At 37.9% G+C, this 20,141-nt stretch overlaps 4 protein-coding genes across 4 annotated transcripts; 1 reads left to right on the top strand and 3 right to left on the bottom strand.

Moving 5' to 3' along the window:
- Nucleotides 1-4,266: 4,266 nt before the first annotated feature.
- Nucleotides 4,267-7,093, top strand: LOC104746200 (uncharacterized). The gene has a single exon (XM_010467620.3). The coding sequence runs from the start codon at nucleotides 4,388-4,390 to the stop codon at nucleotides 6,947-6,949; it is 2,562 nt and encodes an 853-aa protein (XP_010465922.1). The 5' UTR covers nucleotides 4,267-4,387; the 3' UTR covers nucleotides 6,950-7,093.
- A 1,973-nt stretch (nucleotides 7,094-9,066) lies between these two features.
- LOC104746199 (uncharacterized) lies at nucleotides 9,067-10,057 on the bottom strand. The gene has a single exon (XM_019236577.2). The coding sequence runs from the start codon at nucleotides 10,055-10,057 to the stop codon at nucleotides 9,233-9,235; it is 825 nt and encodes a 274-aa protein (XP_019092122.1). The 3' UTR covers nucleotides 9,067-9,232.
- Nucleotides 10,058-11,073: 1,016 nt separating this feature from the next.
- LOC104746198 (uncharacterized) lies at nucleotides 11,074-12,490 on the bottom strand. Its single transcript, XM_010467617.3, has 2 exons — nucleotides 11,568-12,490; nucleotides 11,074-11,473 (listed from the first exon to the last, which is right to left on the bottom strand). The coding sequence occupies exons 1-2, from the start codon at nucleotides 12,165-12,167 to the stop codon at nucleotides 11,396-11,398; spliced, it is 678 nt and encodes a 225-aa protein (XP_010465919.2). The 5' UTR covers nucleotides 12,168-12,490; the 3' UTR covers nucleotides 11,074-11,395.
- A 630-nt stretch (nucleotides 12,491-13,120) lies between these two features.
- LOC104746197 (zinc finger protein BRUTUS) lies at nucleotides 13,121-19,697 on the bottom strand. The gene is made up of 14 exons (XM_087488835.1): nucleotides 18,970-19,697; nucleotides 18,472-18,681; nucleotides 18,150-18,344; nucleotides 17,710-18,074; nucleotides 17,144-17,372; nucleotides 16,826-16,994; nucleotides 15,489-16,721; nucleotides 15,153-15,324; nucleotides 14,589-14,807; nucleotides 14,354-14,491; nucleotides 14,012-14,246; nucleotides 13,860-13,919; nucleotides 13,683-13,754; nucleotides 13,121-13,594 (listed from the first exon to the last, which is right to left on the bottom strand). Exons 1-14 carry the CDS (start codon nucleotides 19,285-19,287, stop codon nucleotides 13,454-13,456), a joined length of 3,756 nt encoding a protein of 1,251 aa, XP_087344961.1. The 5' UTR covers nucleotides 19,288-19,697; the 3' UTR covers nucleotides 13,121-13,453.
- Between the last annotated feature and the right edge of the window lie 444 nt (nucleotides 19,698-20,141).

Here is a 20,141-nt window from a genome sequence, read left to right as displayed (position 1 = left end):
ACTGCAAGAAATAAAATGTTCTCTATCATTGATGATGAGGATCAAGAACACTGTGGAGACGATCCAATAGGTACGGTGGCACAAGCTTTCTTTACCAACTTATTCAAGACAGACCTCACACCACAAAACAACCATTTCCATGTCTTTCGCGACTTTCAGCAACGTGTTACACCGGCGATAAATGACGATTTGACGAGACCAGTTTCTGAAGAGGAGATTAAACAAGCAGTGTTTTCAATTGGTCCTACACAAGCCCCTGATCCTGATGGCTTCACATGAGCTTTCTACCAAAACTTTTGGGAAACAACAAAAGATGCTCTAATACAAGAAGTTCAAGATTTCTTCTGCTCAGGTACTTTCGATCAAGCTCTGAATCATACAAACATCTGTCTGATCCCCAAAATGGAAGCTGCAAGGCATATGACGGACTATAGACCCATCTCCCTCTGCAACGTAAGCTACAAGATAATATCGAAGATATTGGTATCAAGACTGAAACAACATCTAGATAAACTAAGATCTGAGGAACAAGCTGCGTTTATACCTGGAAGGATCATCACGGATAATGTACTTATCGCTCACAAACTCATTCACGCTCTCAAGGTCAAAAGAAGATGCTCTAATTCGTATATGGCGATCAAGACAGATATCACCAAAGCATATGACAGCTTGGAGTGGGATTTCCTCCAAGAGACTCTGTTTAGGTTCGGTTTTGATATCAAGTGGATCCAATGGATCATGACGTGTGTTCGTACACCAACGTTTTCGGTTAAAATCAATGGTTGTCCCAAGGGCTTTATACAACTGGAGAGGGGAATCAGACAGGGCGACCCCCTGTTTCCATACTTGTTTATCTTATGTGTTGAGGTTCTCAGTCACATGATGAAAAGAGCAGAAGCGCAAGGAGGCATTAAAGGTTTAAAGATTAGCAATGCAAGTCCATCAATCAGTCATCTCTTGTTTGCAGACGACTCATTATTTTTTTGTCAAGCAAACCTGAGTTCTTGTGCAGCTGTTAAAAAAATCCTAACACAATATGAACGTGCGTCTGGACAGAAGGTTAACACGAGGAAGTCATCAGTGATGTTTGGTAAAAGAGTCAGCGAACAGACAAAGACTCAACTTCGAAATTTCCTTCAAATGCACAATGAGGGTGGCTGTGGTAAGTATCTTGGACTCCCTGAGCAATTTGGTAGAAAGAAAGTGGAGTTATTTCAGTATATAGTAGAAAATGCACGAGGCAAGACAAGAGGATGGAACAACAAGTTTCTCTCTCAAGGCGGTAAAGAAATCTTATTGAAAGCGATAGCCATGGCTATGCCTGTCTTCACGATGAACTGCTTCAAGCTCCCTAAGAGCATATGTGGAGAAATAAAACAAGTCATTGCTAACTACTGGTGGAGCCAAAACCAAAATAATCATCCGGTGCACTGGGTTGCGTGGGACCGTCTGAAATATCCAAAGAAGGAAGGGGGCCTAGGCTTCTGTGACATCGAGAAGTTCAACGAAGCTCTCTTAGCTAAACAAGCCTGGAGAATACTCCAAAATCCAAATTGCCTGCTAGCCCGTACTCTACGCGGAAGATACTTCTCTGACTCATCAATAATCACTGTAGGCAGAGGAACACAACCATCTTTTGGTTGGCAATCAGTTTTAGCTGGTAGAGACTTGCTCTTCAAAGGTCTACGATACAATATAGGAGACGGCAGTTCTATTCATACTTGGATAAATCTATGGCTCCCCATACATCCACCACGTCCACCGAGAGTACACCCTTCCTTCCGGGTTGACAATAGTACCGTTAATAGTTTAATGCTCCCAGATATGAGTGGTTGGAATGAGAGACTGGTGCAAGACAGAGTTCATCCGGATGATGTTAACCATTTCCTTCGAAATAAGGTAAGTGCTTGGCAGCCTTCCGATCTTCTAGGATGGCATTATACAGAGAGTAGTATGTATACGGTCAAATCAGGATACTGGCTAGCTACTCACCTTCCAGATTTTGACTTTCAAGCACAACCCCCTCATGGTGATCCACGCATCAAACAGGAAATTTGGAAAACAAGAACCCTTCCGAAGTTCAAACATTTCCTTTGGCGTCTAATGTCACGAGCCTTGGCAACCGAAAATGAATTGGAAAGATGTCACATGTCTTCGGATGGCACCTGCAACGATGTGTTACTGAAATGGAAACAACTGAGCACCTCTTCTTCTCTTGTCCCCACGCGATGCAAATTTGGCGTGCATCTAATATACCGATCACATGCCTTCTAAATCCAAACGTCACCCTCGAAGCAAAACTGAAGGCGATCTTTGAGTTTCACAAGCATCGAAGGATATTTGACCGTCTATCTCTTCTCCCGTTCTGGATCTTATGGAAGCTTTGGACGAGTCGCAACAAGTTAACATTCCAAAACAGGAATAACAATTGGTTCCAAGATCTCAAAAAAGCAAAACAAGAGACTGATGAATGGTTAGCAGTCGACAAAGAGAAGAAAAGAAGTAATCTCCAAGAATCACAACGGTCAACCAACAGAATTAACCTTTCTACTTCGTGGCAGCCACCCCCACAAGGGTGGTTAAAGTGCAACTATGATGGAAGTTTTATCAACAATGAGAGACGTTCAACAGCAGCTTGGATTATTCGTGATGAGAAAGGGCAGTTTTGTGAAGCAAGTCAAGCCACAGGTTGTGCTGTTACTTCTGCGCTGGAAGCTGAATGTCAAAGCCTAGTATTAGCGATGCGTCAAACGTGGTTAAGTGGGTACCGTAAAGTCATATTTGAAGGAGACTGCCAAACTCTAGTAGGAATTATCAATTCTGGAATAAGAAGGTTTGATATCAACAACTGGATTCAAGATATAGGAGGGTGGATAAGGCGTTTTGATGTTGTTCTATTAAGATGGACTTCAAGACAAACAAACTCCCTAGCTGATAAGTTGGCCAAATCTCAAAGACATGAAACCACAGGTTTCATATTTCATTTATCAATTCCTCTATGTATTCGTTCTATCTTTCACAATGTCAACATTTCCTAATAATTAATAAAGTATGCAGTGTTAAAAAAAAATAATAATAATAAGTTCAGTTCAAACAAAAAATTGTCTACGACATAGTAGCAATAAAATTCAAAAAACTAAAAAAAAAATTCATCGCAACTATTGGTAAATTAATATTTGATGTATATTAGTATATTGATAATTGAAACTTTGTTGGCATGGTTATTAGTGTTAATTTGCTTGAGTCCATATTATTAGAGTTTCATTTTGGATATGACGAAATAGTTGTATGTATATAGTTTTAAAACACTTATTATTTCATAATCTTGTCGAATTATACCTGAGCAATTGTATAATTTATTATACCAATTAAGTTAGAATATTAGAGTATTTTAATTTATTATATGTATATCCTCTTTTTAATAAAAGAGAAGTACACAACATAATTGTTGTAGACATTTTATTTCTAATAAATGGTTAGAAATAGTTACAAATAGGTTATAAATTAATCTATATATTAATATTAATGGTTACACCCAAATATTATGAATATTCGAATTGATAATTGATATATTAATAGTAACAAATGAAATCATGGATATTCCAAACTGTATTTTTGGACGATTTTAGTCATATATCACGTTGTTTCCAAAGGTATTTCAACACAATATTACAAATTTATTTTCCACAGATTTTATCGATAGACCACAACGTTAACCAAAGATAGATTACGAAATTGATAGATTGATTGGGTTACAAGATAGATTACGAAATAAAATTTAACCATTGTTATAGCACGGATAATTATCTAGAGTCATTAACAATATAAAACTTACAAAATATGTATTTTTTTCAAGCCTTCATATTTAGCATATGATTTTATTACATAATGTTTTATCCAAAAAAAACTTTTAAAAACAATAACATAACTTATATTTTATAAAAAAAAATACAATATAAATAAAATGAATTTCAACCCGTGCTCTAGCACAGGTCTTAATCTAGTTATAGTTTTATATTGTCTGCGTTAGTATTTGTATTTGTATTATTATTTTTGAAATAATTTAAAGTAGTAATTATAATATTGTAATTATGAGTAAATAAAATTTATTTATTTGTCAACCTGTATAAATTTTAATTTACCAACCTGTTAATCTAGAACATGGAGAAAACCCTTTTTTATAGATTGGATGATATATTTTGTTTTAAAAAATTTCAAATCAAATCATATTCAAATTACATCATAATGTGTTGCAAATATACTTATTACTCGAAGTAAATAAAAAAATTTGGAATTTGGAATTTGGCTCGGTTAACGACCAACCTATTTAATTTAGTGCTCAGTTGACCGCCGATCGCCGTAGAAAACAAAAGCCGCTTTGGTTGTAATGGAGATTACAGATGAATGGGGACGCAAAACCTGCATCTCCTCTCCCGTTGGTCCTTACTTCTCGAACCCATCAGATTCGGAGCTACTCTTCTCTTCTCCCTCTCTCTCTCCTCCGATTCTCTCTACTGTCCCTCACTTAACTCCCGCGCGTTTTCTCTCCGTCTCCGGCGTCCCTCCGTCGGATTCTTCCGCAATCGTCGGCGCCTCTTTCAATATTTTCAATCCGCACGATGATACAGCTAGGGTTCTCTCCTACAATCGTCTCCAGTTTCTACCTTTCCCCAGTAAAAATTCAGTCTTGGTGTTTTTCCCCACGGGGACTAACCTTGATCGGATTGGGTTCTTGCTGCTTTCTATTGGAGATTCCGGTGGGTTACAAGTCATGGGTTCGAACGAAGGTGACGTCTTTGTGGCAACAGAGAGATTATTTTCTCGGATTTTGAAGATTTTGGTGCAACCGGTTAGTGTTTTTGGATCGGATAAGAGTTCTTCTTCTGACGAATTGGGATACGTTTTGGTTTATTCGTTGTATTCGATTCATTGGTTCAGTGTCAAGTATGATGAATCTCAAGGGAAGCCGGTTTTGAGAAACCTTGGTTGTAAGCAGTTTAAGAGGTGTATGATTGTGAGCGCTTCTTGGAGTCCTCATCTTACTGGAGAGTGTTTAGTCTTGTTAGAGAACGGTGAGGTCTTTTTGTTTGATTTGAATCAGAGTCATTGTAGACTTAGAGGTTCCAAACTGAAAGTTTCTTGGGAAGGTCATGAGGTCAATAGGAGGAATTGGTTAGGATGTGATTTTGGTTGGACTTTTGGGGTTTATCTTGTTGCTCGGTCTGATGCGGTCTTTGCTATTACCAGAAGCTCTGAGGATTGCAGTGTGAGATGTTTATTGGAAGTTGAGAGTCTTAATATAGCTGGAACTGAAGAGTTTGTTGGCTTTGCAAAGGCGGGTAGTGACAGTATTCGGTTTGTTGTTGCTTCTCAGAGCTATGTATTTCTCTGTGATCCGAGAGCAGGAGCGCCTTTGTTGAAGTGGCAGCATGATGTTGAGAGGCCTTGCTTTATCGATGTTTATAGATTGTCTGAACTTGGAATTAGGACTTTTGAATCAACTACTTCTTGCGTTATAATTGGCTCGTTTTGGAATGCGCAATCTCAAATGTTCTGTTATGGACCTTCCCCATCTGTTGTGAATGATCCTTTTTCCTTGTATGTATGGGAGCTTCCACACAATCTACTCTTACCTGCCGGAAAGTGTCTATGCGGAGATTGTGTCTTTAGGGAAGTGATGATGAAGGAGTCTCTTCTCGAGTGGATCGATTGGCAGAAAAAGAGTGTTATTTTTCTCGGTTTTGGCGTTCTAAACAAGTACCTTCCACTTGAATCATTAGATCAATCATCCGGGTTTACTTTGATTCGGTTAACATCCTCGGGGAAGCTTGAAGCAGTCAAGTTCTGTGCTTCTCCTTTAGATAGTTTAGAATTAGTAGCTCACAAAGATTCAGCCTGCAAACCTGACGAGGTGAACTTACTGTACCTCCCTGATGAAGATGAATACAAACTCCCGAGACGATTTAAATATCTCGACCTCAAGTATCTCTCTGCTCACACAAAAGGGAAGCTCGCCGGGTTTATTGATTCAAAGATGAAGACCAAATCATCAGGTTTGCAGAAGAATAAATCTTTTAGCTTAAGCTGCCATGAGGAGTTATGTAAGAAGTTGAAGATTTGCGGATTTGGTAGAGATAGATCTTCCTCTAGCGTAACCGCAGTCTTTGAGAATATCAATTCACCGACAAGCGTTTTCGACATTGCGTTGAGAGAAACCTGGTCAAACTTACCTATAGAAATTTTGTTGCTTGCATTCTCGAACTACTCTGAGTTTGAAGATGTTTTGGTAGACAAGAAGAAACCGTCTCTCGAGTTCTTAGCTGTTCCAGAACTCCCTCAGCTACCGCCTTTCTTGTTAAGGAAACCTTCACGCCGGAGTAGTAAATGGTCAAAGAAGGAGCAGCCCAGTGTTGAGCTCGTTGGTCCTGTTCTTCCACTTCCAGTTCTCACAACACTACATGAGTTCCGCAACGGATGTCTCAATTCAGAACAAGAGTTCTCGCCTGAAGCTGAGTTCTCTAACCGATGCAATCAAATATCCAAAGTAACCCGCGAGCTCGCAAACTCAGGTCAAGAAGATGAGACGACCATATCACTTGGCGATGACCGAGACGATGACATGTGGCTCAACAGTGATTCACAGAAGGAGAAGAAGGCGTTCATTTCTTATTGTCCGATCACAAAGACAACTGATTCAGACAGAAAACAGCAAGAACTCACTACGTTTGTCTCCAGAGTGCGTCGTTGTAAAGAAGCTGACATTGATGATGGAGGAACAACAGGGCTTGAACTGTTCGATGACTTGTCTCCAGTAGAGATTTGCTTCGAAAATCGGAAAGTGAATTTCGATACGAAAGCTTTGCTTACGTCCAAGACGCTTCTCTCTCAATGGCAACAACGATCATCTTCATATCAAGAGTTTCTTTCTCAGTACCATCTCCAAAAATGAGAGATATCTCCACGTCTTTTTTTGTTTTGCTTTTATTGTTGTTTCTTCTTCACCCATCAATTTTGTAATTTCCAATGTTCGGTTATATTCATTTTTGGGAATTGTCGTAGATTTCCCGGTATAGAAATAGAATTTTTCTTCAAATTACGTAATTACCATTTGAAGAGAAACAAAATTTGCATGAGTTGCAACATCATCTGGCTATAAATGTAATAAGTGGATGAAAAAAAAAAGAAGTCAACAATTTAAAAAGTGGACTATGTTATAAATCCACTAGCTATAGCTAAAATCAACTGTTTTATTATAATTCGATGACAAAGATAATCAACAAGTCGACATTATAAATAAATCAATATTAATTAGAATAAGTCTAAAACATTGATAAATATATATATATATATATATATACTATATATTGTATAATTTTGAATTATTTATTTTTAATAAATTGATATGTAAATGATATCAACAAAAATATTTAAATTCTTTTTCTTTATTCAAAATTTTAAGATCAAAAATTGATTCATGTAATCTTTATTTAGAATACAATAAATACATTTTCGTTTCAAATTATATTTATTAATAATTGATTCATGAGAATTTGTTAGAAATATCACTATCAAAAATACCTATTTTCTTGAATATTTTCATTTTTACCCTCTTTTACACAATTACAATATGTTAAATTAATTTTTAGATTTTTTTTTAAGTTTAGGTTCTCTATTTTACATTTAGGATATAGTTTTGAGGGGTTAGGGTTTAGTATTTAGAGTTTAGGGCTTAGAATTTAGTTATTTTATACATTGAAAAGGGGTAATTTTGAAAATAGACAACATAAAAAGGTATTTTTGAAAAGTGACATAAGAAAAAAAGTGTTTTTGAAAATCCCTCTATTTTTATTTAATTGTTAAAATAATTTTTAATAAAAAGAGTATATATGTCCATTTTCATTTCAAAATGTGTAGTTTTCAAATAACTATAATATTGAGTTTAATTTTCAAATTTCTTTAAAATTTTAGTATATTCTTAAAAATATCCCTATAATTATTGATTCACCATAATTATTGATTCATTGCTTAAATGAATCTATAATGTAAACTCTTTTAATCTATAGGTGTTAACAAAGTTGAAGGGCCACAAGAAGCACATAACCGGTTTAGCATTCTCTACCGCACCTTTACACAGAGAATCTTTGTATTTTTGGATCAAATGTTTGATTTGCTATATTTGCAATCGTTTGTATATTACTAAGTATGTTATCAGTAAATCTCTCTTTATCCCTAAGACTTGCTTGAATGACTTGTTCATAAGGTAATACTAGTTCACTTAGCAGTTGATTTGTTCATAACGGTGAAATGAACTACTTACTTTGAAAGACTTCATTCCAGCCTAAGAACTACATAAAATATGAATATGTTATAAATTTGATTACCAAAAATAAATAAACTAATCATGTAATAGACAAAACAAACAATTCAATTTCAAAAGTATGTTAGAAGGAGAAAAAAAAATTCAACATAATCGACAAAAAATACATTATAATGCTGTACAAATAAGGTGCATCATGAATTAGTCTTAATCATCATCATTGCAACTATTGGTAAATTAATATTTGATGTTTATTAGTATATTGATAACGGTAACTTTGTTGGTATAGTATGGTTATTAGTGTAAAATTGATTTAGTCAATATTATTAGAGTTTCATTTTGGTGAAATAATTGTATACATATAGTTTTAATTTGTTTGATGTATATTATAGTTTTATATTGTTTGAACTGTTCGATGCCTTGTCTCCAGTCGAGATTTGCTTCGAAAATCGGAAAGTGAATTTTGATACAAAAGCTTTGCTTACGTCTCTCTCAATGGCAACAACGATCATCTTCATATCAAGAGTTTCTTTCTCAGTACTATCTCCAAAAATGAGAGATATCTCCACGTCTTTTTGTTTTGTTTTTATTGTTCTTTCTTCACCCACCAATTTTGTAATTTCCAATGTTCGGTTATATTCATTTTTGAGAATTATCGTAGATTTCTCGGTATATAAATAGAACTTTTCTTCAAATTACGTAATTACCATTTGAAGAGTAACAAAATTTGCATGTATTGCAACATTATCTGGCTAGAAAAATAAGTCACATCAGATTTAAAAAAAATGTATCAACATGGATTTTGTTGCATAAATCTCAATGTGTTAACAAAATCAAACAAAGAGTTCGTAAGGAGAAGAGTATGGTATCAAACTGCTCCTACTTACTTTGGGAAGGAAAAAAAACACACAGTTATTACTTCTTCTTCTTCTCTTTTGTAAGTCGTAAGATGGATCCTAACCCGAAAGGAGATGGACCACCGATCACCGGAGCAATCCAAAAACTTCCTTCCCTTCCGCCGCCATTCTTTCTGGCTTGTTTTTGTGGCCTGAACTGATACGAGCTGCAGCAGAGAGGTGGAGGAGAAGATGACGGATTTGCTCCTGGACGTGGGACTCCATGTCTCTGCGAGCTATGCTTGTTAATTTCCCTAAGCATTTCCCTCTTCGAATACGTTACTGATCCTGTGGAGTTGCTTCTCGTTAACCGAGGAAACGAACACATCAGACTCTTCTTTATATCGCAGTTAAGGCTTGAGCTTCTCTTGAAGCTCCAAAACGACTTTGATGATTTCTCTGCCTCCAAAACCGAATTTACACTGCTCCCTCGACCATTAACGCTTCCCCGAGTTTCTTTCACGCTGTATTTTCTCGAGTATTCAAGCAATGGTAAAGGCGGAGGAGGAAGAGAGGAGGAGGAGGATAAGGAACGAGTAGAGACGATAGGAGGGAGCTCGTATTTGTAGAGACGTTTTGGCGTGGCGGATGCAGGGGTTACGTGGAAAGGAAGGACTGGGAGGATCATACCATCCGCAAAGATCTCGTCGGCTGGTGAGGAATCTTCAGGATCAAAGTTTCTTGATATGTGGAACTCGAAATCAGAGTTTGATGAATCTAATAGAGTAGTGTCTCTTCGAACCGGGCCTGATGGTTGTTGTTGTTCCATAGCAGGTCCTTTATCGGATTGGCCAAGATCACCAGCAAACGAAATCCGCTGGTGGTTTGACTCCGTGCAGATCATGATGGTCCGTTTTGCTGAAGTTATCAAAACAAATTAGTGAAACCAATGAGAACCATAGAAATGATTAACTAACCTTCGTGAGGAGTGATAAAAGTCAAGGCACGTAATGTAGCGATTTAAAGTTGGATTAAGGATGAATGGGAAAGATGTAAAGGAAATAAGGTTTCCATGAGAAGATGATGAAGGAAAGGTTTAGGGGATCATGATGTTTGGAAACATTTGAATTAAACGCATTAGTCTACGTATTAGAGGTTGAAAACTTCAATTAAAATAATGGATGTGGTGTGCCACTACTGCAGGAAACAATGGCTGAGAAAAAGAACATAATATCTAATTAGATTTCCAGGGGTTTGAATAAATTACATTACCTCTACTTTAGGCGCCCAGCACACAGTGTATTCTATCTTTCTTCTCTGTTTTCCACACAATTGATACTGCTCATCGACCATGGACCCTCCAACTCGCCTCACCGGCTGGTGACTGCTAACATTAGCCACATTGAAGTGTGTTTCAATGAGATTTGTTATCATGTTGATCATGGCTTTCAACTGCAACCTGGTTTGGACACTCAAGAAGAAGAAAAAGCTTTCTGAAGATCCGTTATCAGCATATATGATCATCCTTGCATTATCTTGTTTTTTTCTTTTCCCTACAACAGTCAACAATGAAACATAGAATCAGTATGTAAAGAACCTAACTGCAGCTAGTAACAAGTGTCCCACATCAGGTGTTCAATAAATGAAACACTCTTAGGTAAAACTTGACTCACCAGAGAGAGAGAGAGAGAGCTGTTCATAAAACCCCTTGGAAATGGTAAAAAGTTGTGGTAAAGGGGAAGCTTGGTCTGACCCCTGCAAAGTTGTCTAACAGCACATACACTGTTTCTCATCAAGTTCTTGACACAAACAACAAGATCAGATATTTTACGCATAATCTTAGCAAGATACTAAGTAAAGTAACTCTCTGGGGGATGCTAATAGTAAGGCAAACAAGACAAAACTAAGTCTGGGAACAAAGATGTAAAAAAGCTGCATTATTGATAACAGAAACAGCCTGGAGATGATTCCATTGCCAAGGAGATATTACAATTAGCTTTGGTAACGGAAAAAAAAAACCCCTCCAAGTTGTCTCTTTTACAACAAGAGAAGAATATTAAAGGAAACCAAAGTAAATGGCTTCTTCAATCACTAAAAAACCTGAGCACATTGCTACATATTTTTTCTTCCTTCCTTTTTACAATCGAAAATGACAAAGAGTAGAAAAAACAAAACAAAGTTGATACATTTTTCTTGGATAGAAAAGAAGCTGACCAGCCCAAATTGGTTTTGTTTATCTATCTCATGTTTCCACATCCTCAGGAACATCGTATGAGTCTGCTGTTACTTCTTCTCCTAGCCACAATCCTGGTAAAAGATTCTGCATGACAAACATTCAAATTCTAAGCAACAAACAAAGAAAGCATCAATGGAACGGTAGAGTCAAAAACAAAAACAAAGAAGAAGACATATACATTGATTTGCTTCTGAACCAATCTTGGTCTCTTCTTTGGTCTCCTGGGAGGTTTTTTACCAATTAAGGCAGAGAAGTCTTGTTCGATTTCTTCTCTCAACAAAGAAACAGAGAATTTGACTTTGTTGTTCAAATTTCCATCACCATGATCTTCGCTGCTACCTCTCTTCAGTCCACCAACAATTTCATGTCTCCGTAGTAGAAGAGAAGAAGAAGAAGACTCGATGATCCTCGTTGATTCGTCTCCAGGTTCGTTACACGCAGCTCTCCTGGTCCTCAAATTCCACGGCCGAGTTGCTGCAACAGAAACAGCAACAACATCGCCGGTGCCGCTGGTGTTGTTCCTCTCAACGGAGGAGAGCCGCTTAGGTTTGTTGTTGTTGCCGGAATCGTAGAGGAGATCGAGGGTGAGCTCTTCTTTACCACCGTTGTTGGATCTACTACGATGATCAGAAGGAGATGGGGAAGATCGGTGGTGGTGGTGGTGGTGAGGAGGAAGCTTGACGCAGCGGAGGAATCTTTGTTGACCCCATCGGAGATAAGGTAAGGTGAAGTTATGGAGGCGTTTGGATCTTTCCGGTAGAGGTGGAGGAAGCTCCATTTGTGAAATTTTGATAAATTGAGAAATTGGTTTTGGTTTCTTCTCTCCGCCGTGGGAAGAAGAAGATGAAGATTGAAGATTCCTTTCTTTTTCTTCTCCCTTTCCTTTGAAACCAAGTTCAAAGTTTTTTTTTTTTTTTTTTGTGTTTCTTTTTTGTGTGTTTTGTATTTCTCAGGAAAATTATAATTTTTTCTGTTCGAATTATTCGGAGAGAGAGAGAGAGAGAAAAAGAGAGAGTTAGGGACGCGATTGTAACGTTGTACTCGTGGTTTTTTTTTTTCTTCCCGGACTCGTCTTATTGTTACTAGACCAGCCTTCACAACTTGATTACTGTAAAATGCGGTTATATTCAAATTTAGTGGAATTCTTCTGCCCAATAATAAGATAAAATTAAGTGAGTTTTCTTTTTAAGACACAAAGTAAAAAATTGTATTGTAGCAAAATAGAATGCAAATATCTTGTATTTTTGGTTGTTACAATTTCCAATTAGTAGAATCACAAACTAAATGTAAGTAGGATTAGCGTGATTATATACACCATATGAACTTCTTTAATCAACAACTATTAAAATTGAATACTTAAGATCCTTTTGTTTTTGTTTTGTTCCAACGAGTATTTTATTTACGATCGACAATTTTTAGGCTCTCTTGCTGCTTTTAACTTTTCATTACAAATTATTATGATATATATGTTGTTGTTGCGTATAAAAAAGTATTAGACATTACAAAGCTTGTTTGAGAGGATTTCGTCGACTACGTTTTTTGCTTGCTTTCCGATTCGGTTAATTCTGTCAGCTTTTCGAATTTAGTTTGATTTCTAATAGTAATGAAGAAAAATCAAACTAAAAACCCATCTTATTAAAAGCAATGACAATACCAGTAGTAAACTGTCATTTTCTTTTAACCAACTCTGATAGTTTTTTTCCCTCGTAAACGTTTAAAAACTAGTAAATGTAAGAAGAAATAAAAGTTTTACATTAAAACTGTAACTATTTACACTCTTCAAAGAAAAAAGTGTCAGCTTACGGAAAAACAAATATCGGATATGTGAATGTGAAAGAAATGGTATTGGGATGTTTTAGAAACAAACGAGTTAAAATGTATGGTAACCTAAATAAGACTCTTTTCAAAATCTTAATATCTCAGGAGACTATACAAATTAAAAAAAATTCTATCAACGGGCATTTTGGTTATCAAACCTTCTCCACATTGTTGTTGTGCGAAACAGAAAGTAATACCCGAATTTAAGAAGAAAAAAAAAAAAGAGTGAATCCTCTCACAGTGTTCTCAGGATGAGGTTGAGCAGTCTGGGGGAGTTGTTTCGGTCTTGATCACACGGGTATTGTAAGAACCGCAGCTGCCGCATTTATGGTACAACCAATGGAACCGTGTCGTTCCTTTGCGTTCACAGTCATTACATAGAATGTCCTGAAACATTTGTGTATGCGTGTCAATAATTGAAATGACAAAGAGTAAAAGAGATTTTCAAGGAGCAGCAGTTTTTAGTGTTTCTCACCTGACAGCGATTTTTGTATTCTTCTGGGAGTTCTTCTGCAGCTAACAGTGCATCAAGCATACCGAAATAAACCTGTGGAGTTTGCAAAAGAAACAAAAGAGAATATAAGTTCAGTGAACAATATTTGTTGTGATGTGATTTGCATATCACGCTTTTGAAGGGCGGGAATCATCTTACCGCCATATCTCCTAATGATTTTCCACAGATTGGACATGTGTAGTGGCTGCAAGTGTAAGCCTGAAAAAAAAACGGAGTAACAGTAAGTGTATTGATTTAAGGTGATAAATCAAAACAAACGAGTTTAGTAACAGAAAGAGAGATTTCCAAACCTGGAAGCAAGCTGAGTGCATGTAGTGACCACATGGTAAGGCTCTAACTGCTTCACTCGATGTGAAAAGAAACTCGCAGCAGATGGGGCAATTTGTCTCGAGGCTCTTCTCGAGGCACTTGTGGTTTACTAATTTCATCCCCAGGCAACAGTTACATGTCATGCAATGGAAGAAATCAATTCCCAGTCCCTCCCCGACCCGGCAAAGGTTGCAGAATGGACAGTGGTAAACAGCCCTGAAGGCAGATAATAGTTTCCGAAGGTTAGAAAAGCTTCTCAAGTTTGGTTTCTGACAGTGGTAAATTGATACGTTTATGCATCAAACTGTTGGGTTTTTGCTTACCTTTCATCATCGAAAAGTTTGCAAATACTGCAATAGTGCTTTGCCATTGGGAATCCGTCACATGATGGCGTTGTGCAGATGGGGCCAACAGGTTGCACCTTGAGGCACCGCATGCAGAGCATTTCCGTCACCAATTTTCTGTTAAGTGTTCCAGATACAAAATCATATCATTGAGAACAGAAGAAAAAAGAAGGGAGTTGTAATCTAAGCAAGGGAGATTGGCATAAGATCTTACCTATCCATGGAATGGTCGCTAACTTTGTCATGGCAAAACCGACAAGTAAACAACTGATCACAACAGGCAGCTCGAAGCTTGCAGTTACGCTTGTAATGCTCGCATCCATATATCTGCTTCTCAGGATCTCGAAAAGACGGGGAACATCCAAGTTCAACATCCCCATTTAATGCAGTTTCTGTTTCCTTAGGTAATTTTTGCTGAGCCGCAATCCATCGACTGATAAAAGCACCAACAGATAATTTAAATAAATGTCACTCTAGAACAAACAGTATCCAGGTATGAGAGACATGTGAATGAGATTTTAGGTTCACTATAGTTCAGAAGATTGTTCAATCAATGAAGCACACACATATACATACACAGGGGTAAACAAACTGAGGGGATCATTTCGGATTAGGAAACTGGGAAAGACGCACCCCTTATACTCTTCCACTTTGCGGAAAAACATTTCAAGTAATACAGGGAAATGTATTATCTATCGGGGGTTTTAAGTCTGATTCAGGTATGCATGAAAATGTGGAATAAAGGTTCCATGCATGTAAATAGCGAAACAAATCTGACCTGGTCCTCCAATTTTGTACAAGATAATCTTTTCTCCTCGGATCAAGTGTTGAATCCTGATAAACTTTCCTGATTTCAGCCTCTAGTTCGTTCTGATTCATGCGGAAAATATCTTTCCACCCCGGCTTAAATAGTTCACCAGTTTGGTCCAAGATTTCTTGATGATCATTATCTATACGGAAAACGAACTTGACATAAGCAAATCAAACTTGGCACAGAGAAACTACAGCAGCCAGCTTAAGTATGAATTATGAAGTCAAAAGCAGAAACAACTAAGGTTACATTAAACTATCTCGATATTAAGCTGGTGAAATAAAGTTAAGTGACTGCTTTTACCTTTCTGTGGACTAGGTTCGGCTGTTTCTGTTGAGGATGAGTCAGGTGATCCTTTCCAGCACTCATTGAGCCATTCATCGAACATTGTGTTCTTGGTTGCCTGCTTCCAGGTATCCATCATTCTGTTTTGCTCATCTTCAGAAAGGGCAGACGTCACCCATGGTAACATAGACTGAAGAACTTCAGCACCCGTCGTTCCGATTATACGACCCACAATCTTGTCTTGCTCTTGAATGGAGAAGTGTTTGTCAAATAGAGGCCATAGCTCCAGTTCCTCCAAGAAAATGTGCTGATCCAATGTGATTTTAATGGATTTGCACATCCCTTGTAGCTTTGTAGCCAGTTCATTGTACTTCTTCTTGCAGTCACCGTTATCAATATCAGTCTGAACAGTGTCAGTTTGAGCTATGTCAGCCATCATAGAATCACTCTGTAACTTCTCGTGAAGAATTGCAAGTTCCGTAAGGACACTATAAATATCTCCAAACAACTTCTCCTCCTGTTTATGGTCGAGTGTGTAAGAGTGACTGACATTATGAAGCGTCTCCTTTGATTCCAGCGCTGGAAATAGGATATCATCTTCAGCATTACTGTGTGCCTTGTAGAAACCCCAGAGTAGGTGAAACCGACCAATGAATTGACGAATAAATGTTTCATCGCAATCAATGAGCTTTCCAGATTCAACATCAAGAAACTCCAGATCTTTGCTAATGGCCTTATGAAACTTGAATATTGTAGCAACTGGCCGCTCGGAATGTCCAGTGCCAAAGCTGTTGCTATCCATTTCCCAAATAAAGAGGCTGGAATTAAGAGCGGGCGCAGCAGAATTTAGCGAAGAAGATCTCATAGCTTTCGCTGCTGGAAGAGAACCAAGTTCCAGACAGTTATTGTTGACTCCGAGATCTGGAACACAGCATGACCTACCATTTTCAGATGGCTTGCACCCATTTGCAACTTCTGACGAGTGAGTGGTGGCCTTTTTTTCACAAGACAACACAGCAGTTCGCTTAGCAGGCCTTTCATCCTGATGCTGGCAACACGATTGTATACTCTTACTCGCGCATGGCGCAGACGTACAACCATTACATGACTGAAGGTTGACTTCTTTAATGTTGCTTAGTGTTTTAGCAGGGCATAAACCATTCCCGTTTGGAGACAAGCATTCCCCGGCTTTGCGTCCTTTGCATGCCCAACCAGAGAAAAGAGTAACGAGAGCAACATCCGATTTAGGTGCTGAAACCACAAGGAAACCATGTAATTTTGCAAAACTGTGAGTAACTAATAATTTGAAAAAAGGTTAAAATTCATTATTTTTAAATGTATGGTAGATTGTACACCTCCAGCTTGCAAGTTCCTCAGAAAATTCTTAGCTTCCTCTTCTGTTAATGATGCCGTCAACCATGGCAAAACTCGTTCAATTAGTCTCAATGGCATTATACACAGACTTTGATAGAGAAGTTCTTGTTGTCTTTTAAAGCTGAAGTTCTTTCGTGCAAGGGGTAGCACCTGCAAGCATTATAAGTTAGCCAACATCCTTAATTGGCATCTTGGATCCTCATAGCATATGGTATTGGTATCAACTGATCTTATGCCAAACTTTCATAATTCACCTTTTTACCAAATCAAATGTCATAGCACGCAAAGCAATAGTTCACCTGAATTTCCTCATTGTGGAAATGCCTTTGAATAGTTTCCATTATTTGATCAGCATGTGAGCAAAGCTTGGTGTAAAATTCAGCAGCCGAAGTAGAACAGGCTCCAGCACTCTTTATATTTTCAATTAAGCATCGAAATTCATTAAACTGATTTTCTTCTTCATCGTGCTCCTCGGAAAATGAAAACTCTCCATCTACTGCTGGAAATATAATCTTGTCCTCTGCAAGACTGCAACGACAAACAAACATATCACCTCAGAAATAGACCCATGATATTCCAATCTCTGTCAAAACATAAAAAAAAATTAATGTTCACTCTAATGCAGAAACGTGCTGAAGCATGAGAAGAGCAAAAATGAACACCGACCCATATAACTTGAAAGTAAACACCCATCATCAGTTAGCAAACATTTTTAAGTGGCCAACTACATCAACTTTTGAAAGAACTCTAGTTATTTATCTCAATCAATCGCAGTATAGAATAGTCTCACAAAAGATAGCCAATACACAATAACAAAATAGAAATTATTATGTTTTCATTGTAAATAATAGGATGCAAGAAATACCTATGGAAGATGCACACTTCAGCAATATATTGTAAGCGTTCATCAAACGCAGATAAATCCGAAAAATCTCCAGATAGCTGAATCTTCCTAGCCTCATCGGCTATTTCTTTCATCTCCTTGTTGATTGACTTGTGCCAAAGCTTTATCTCATCAATTGGGTGCATCTGAGCATCGAAAGAATCCAACTTAGTAAGCTCTGGGTACTTTCTCTTCCCGACCTTGGACCCCTCACATGCGCACTGTGCTCTGCTTGCTTTGCAAGGAAGCATGCTGCTAGAAGAATCTAGACAGCACTGGAACATAGAATCTTCTATGCGACACGAAGCCACAGTATCACTTTTCCCTCCCAACCATGTGAAAATAACCTTCAAGAAGGAAAATATCAATTAACAAGCCAAAGTCTTTTCACTTAGAAAGTTGGATCTTAATTCAAAACTTACCTGCTGAAGGAGCTTCTCGCCGGGAACTATCTTCCTTAAGCATGTTTGCATCTCCTTGCTTTCCTCTATTGAAATGGACGAAGAAATCCATGGAAGGAACACAGCAAGCATATTCACAGGAATACTGCAGAGAAACCGCCAGACTATGTAAGCTTGCTCTTCATACTTGAATTTCTCAATAAGTAAGGGGAAGACCTGTCAGCGAGCCAAGAACAACAAAATTACTTAATAACGACCAATGCATAATGCTATAGTATTGGATCTGTGTTAACAGAAATGAACAGAGAACCTGCATCTGTGAAGAAGAGAAGGAAAACAATACCTGTTTCTGTTCTTTAGCCAAGTGCTGGCTAACAGAAGTCTGAAGTGCTCCAGTACTACGAGCCAACTCCCTGCGGTAACTTTCATCACTTTCCGTGGCAGTATTCAGCAGCTCAAAGAGATGATCGAAAAGAGTGCTTTCCCCCTTGTGTTCAAGAGAATACGTCTGCGCTACATTCTTCACACGTATGTCAAGTGCTGAAAATATCACCTACATCCACAACACATTTGCAATTGTCAACAACTTTTCCTATCTCCATCAATACACATATATTGAAATAGATTCCCTATCTCCAAAGCACTCATAGAACCAAATTAAGATGATCAGCAAGAGACAAACAAAACTAATTGAGACTTCAAATTCCCCCAATTGGTAAAACGTCAAAATGTATTAAGAGTTCAAATTCCAAATAGAGACGGTTCCAAATTCTGAATTTAGCAGTGTACAGTATATGATGAGACACAATCATCTAGAAGAGAGCTAGGTTACGGGCATTACCTCGTCTTCGGCATTGCAGTGATGCTTATAGATCGATCTGAGGGACCGGTACCGTTCACGAAGCAGCCGGAGATCGACATGGTGACCAGTAGCAAACTCAAGCGCCAATCTATGAAGAGCTTCAAGCTCACTACACACAGCTTTATGAAAGAACAAAAAAATCAGGATCGGCGAAATCTCTTGGGTGTCTTCGGAGAAGGAATTCGCCACAGGGGACGGACGAGAAGAAGAAACAGAGCTCGTGAGGACCGTTGTTGAAGAAGACGCAACTCCTCCGCCGCCTCTCGCCGCCTCAAAATCTGGCAACGGCGTCGCCATTTTCCCTCCTCCCCTAGAAAGAGATTTATACTCCTCCGTGTTCGTTCGTTCGTTCAACAAGAAATCTCCACCACTTCTGCTCCTTCCTCCTTCAATTTTCAAATCTGAGCTCGTTTCACCATAGAAATGATCTGTTGTTTTTGTTGTGTGGTGGTGTTGTTCAACGGAGACGATGAGAAGGAGAAAAGAAGAAAAGAAAGGTCTCTCGAGAGCCTTGTCTGATATATCGATTTCGATTTTGCTTTTGCTTTCTTTTTTTTTTTTCTTTTTTATTAATGTTTATCTGGAAAATTATACTAATATTTTTTTGAAAAAAAAAACTGTTGTAAAAAATTTATTTCTATGAATGAATGAATGAAATAAAGGTGCTTGGGGATTGGGTGGGGGGTGTGTTTGCTATAATCTACATTGAGTCTCTATACTATAACGAAGGTTTTGTAGCACGTGGACATTCACATCGCCACGTCGGATGCTGATGCAACCAACCCAGGATGGCACATGACCGATTACATCTCGACACGTGCGAGCGTACATACGGACACATATGGTCCGCGAGACAAGGACGCTGGTTCTCGCTCGGAGTAAAAAGTGGCTTTACGACCAGGGGCAGAAACGTCATTTCCTTATGCTTACGTGGACTTCATTACGCTTTGATTATTATGTTTACGGGTTTAATATGTTTTTTTTGAGTTTGAGGTTGGCTTATTGAGCGAGCACTTTCGAAAGCAAAGATGAGTTTGGTTTTGAAGTTCTTATAAGTTATATAATTAAAGGACAGATTCGTGTTTTTATTCGAAACTTGTTTTTAAAATAATCAGGAATGACAGGGAGGAGAGATGATGATGCATTACCCA

The sequence above is a fragment of the Camelina sativa genome, chromosome 15 (genome assembly GCF_030686135.1).
Source record: "Camelina sativa cultivar CO46 ecotype springtype chromosome 15, ASM3068613v1".
NCBI classification, from domain to species: domain Eukaryota; kingdom Viridiplantae; phylum Streptophyta; class Magnoliopsida; order Brassicales; family Brassicaceae; genus Camelina; species Camelina sativa.
This window is presented reverse-complemented; position numbering and strand designations above follow the sequence as displayed.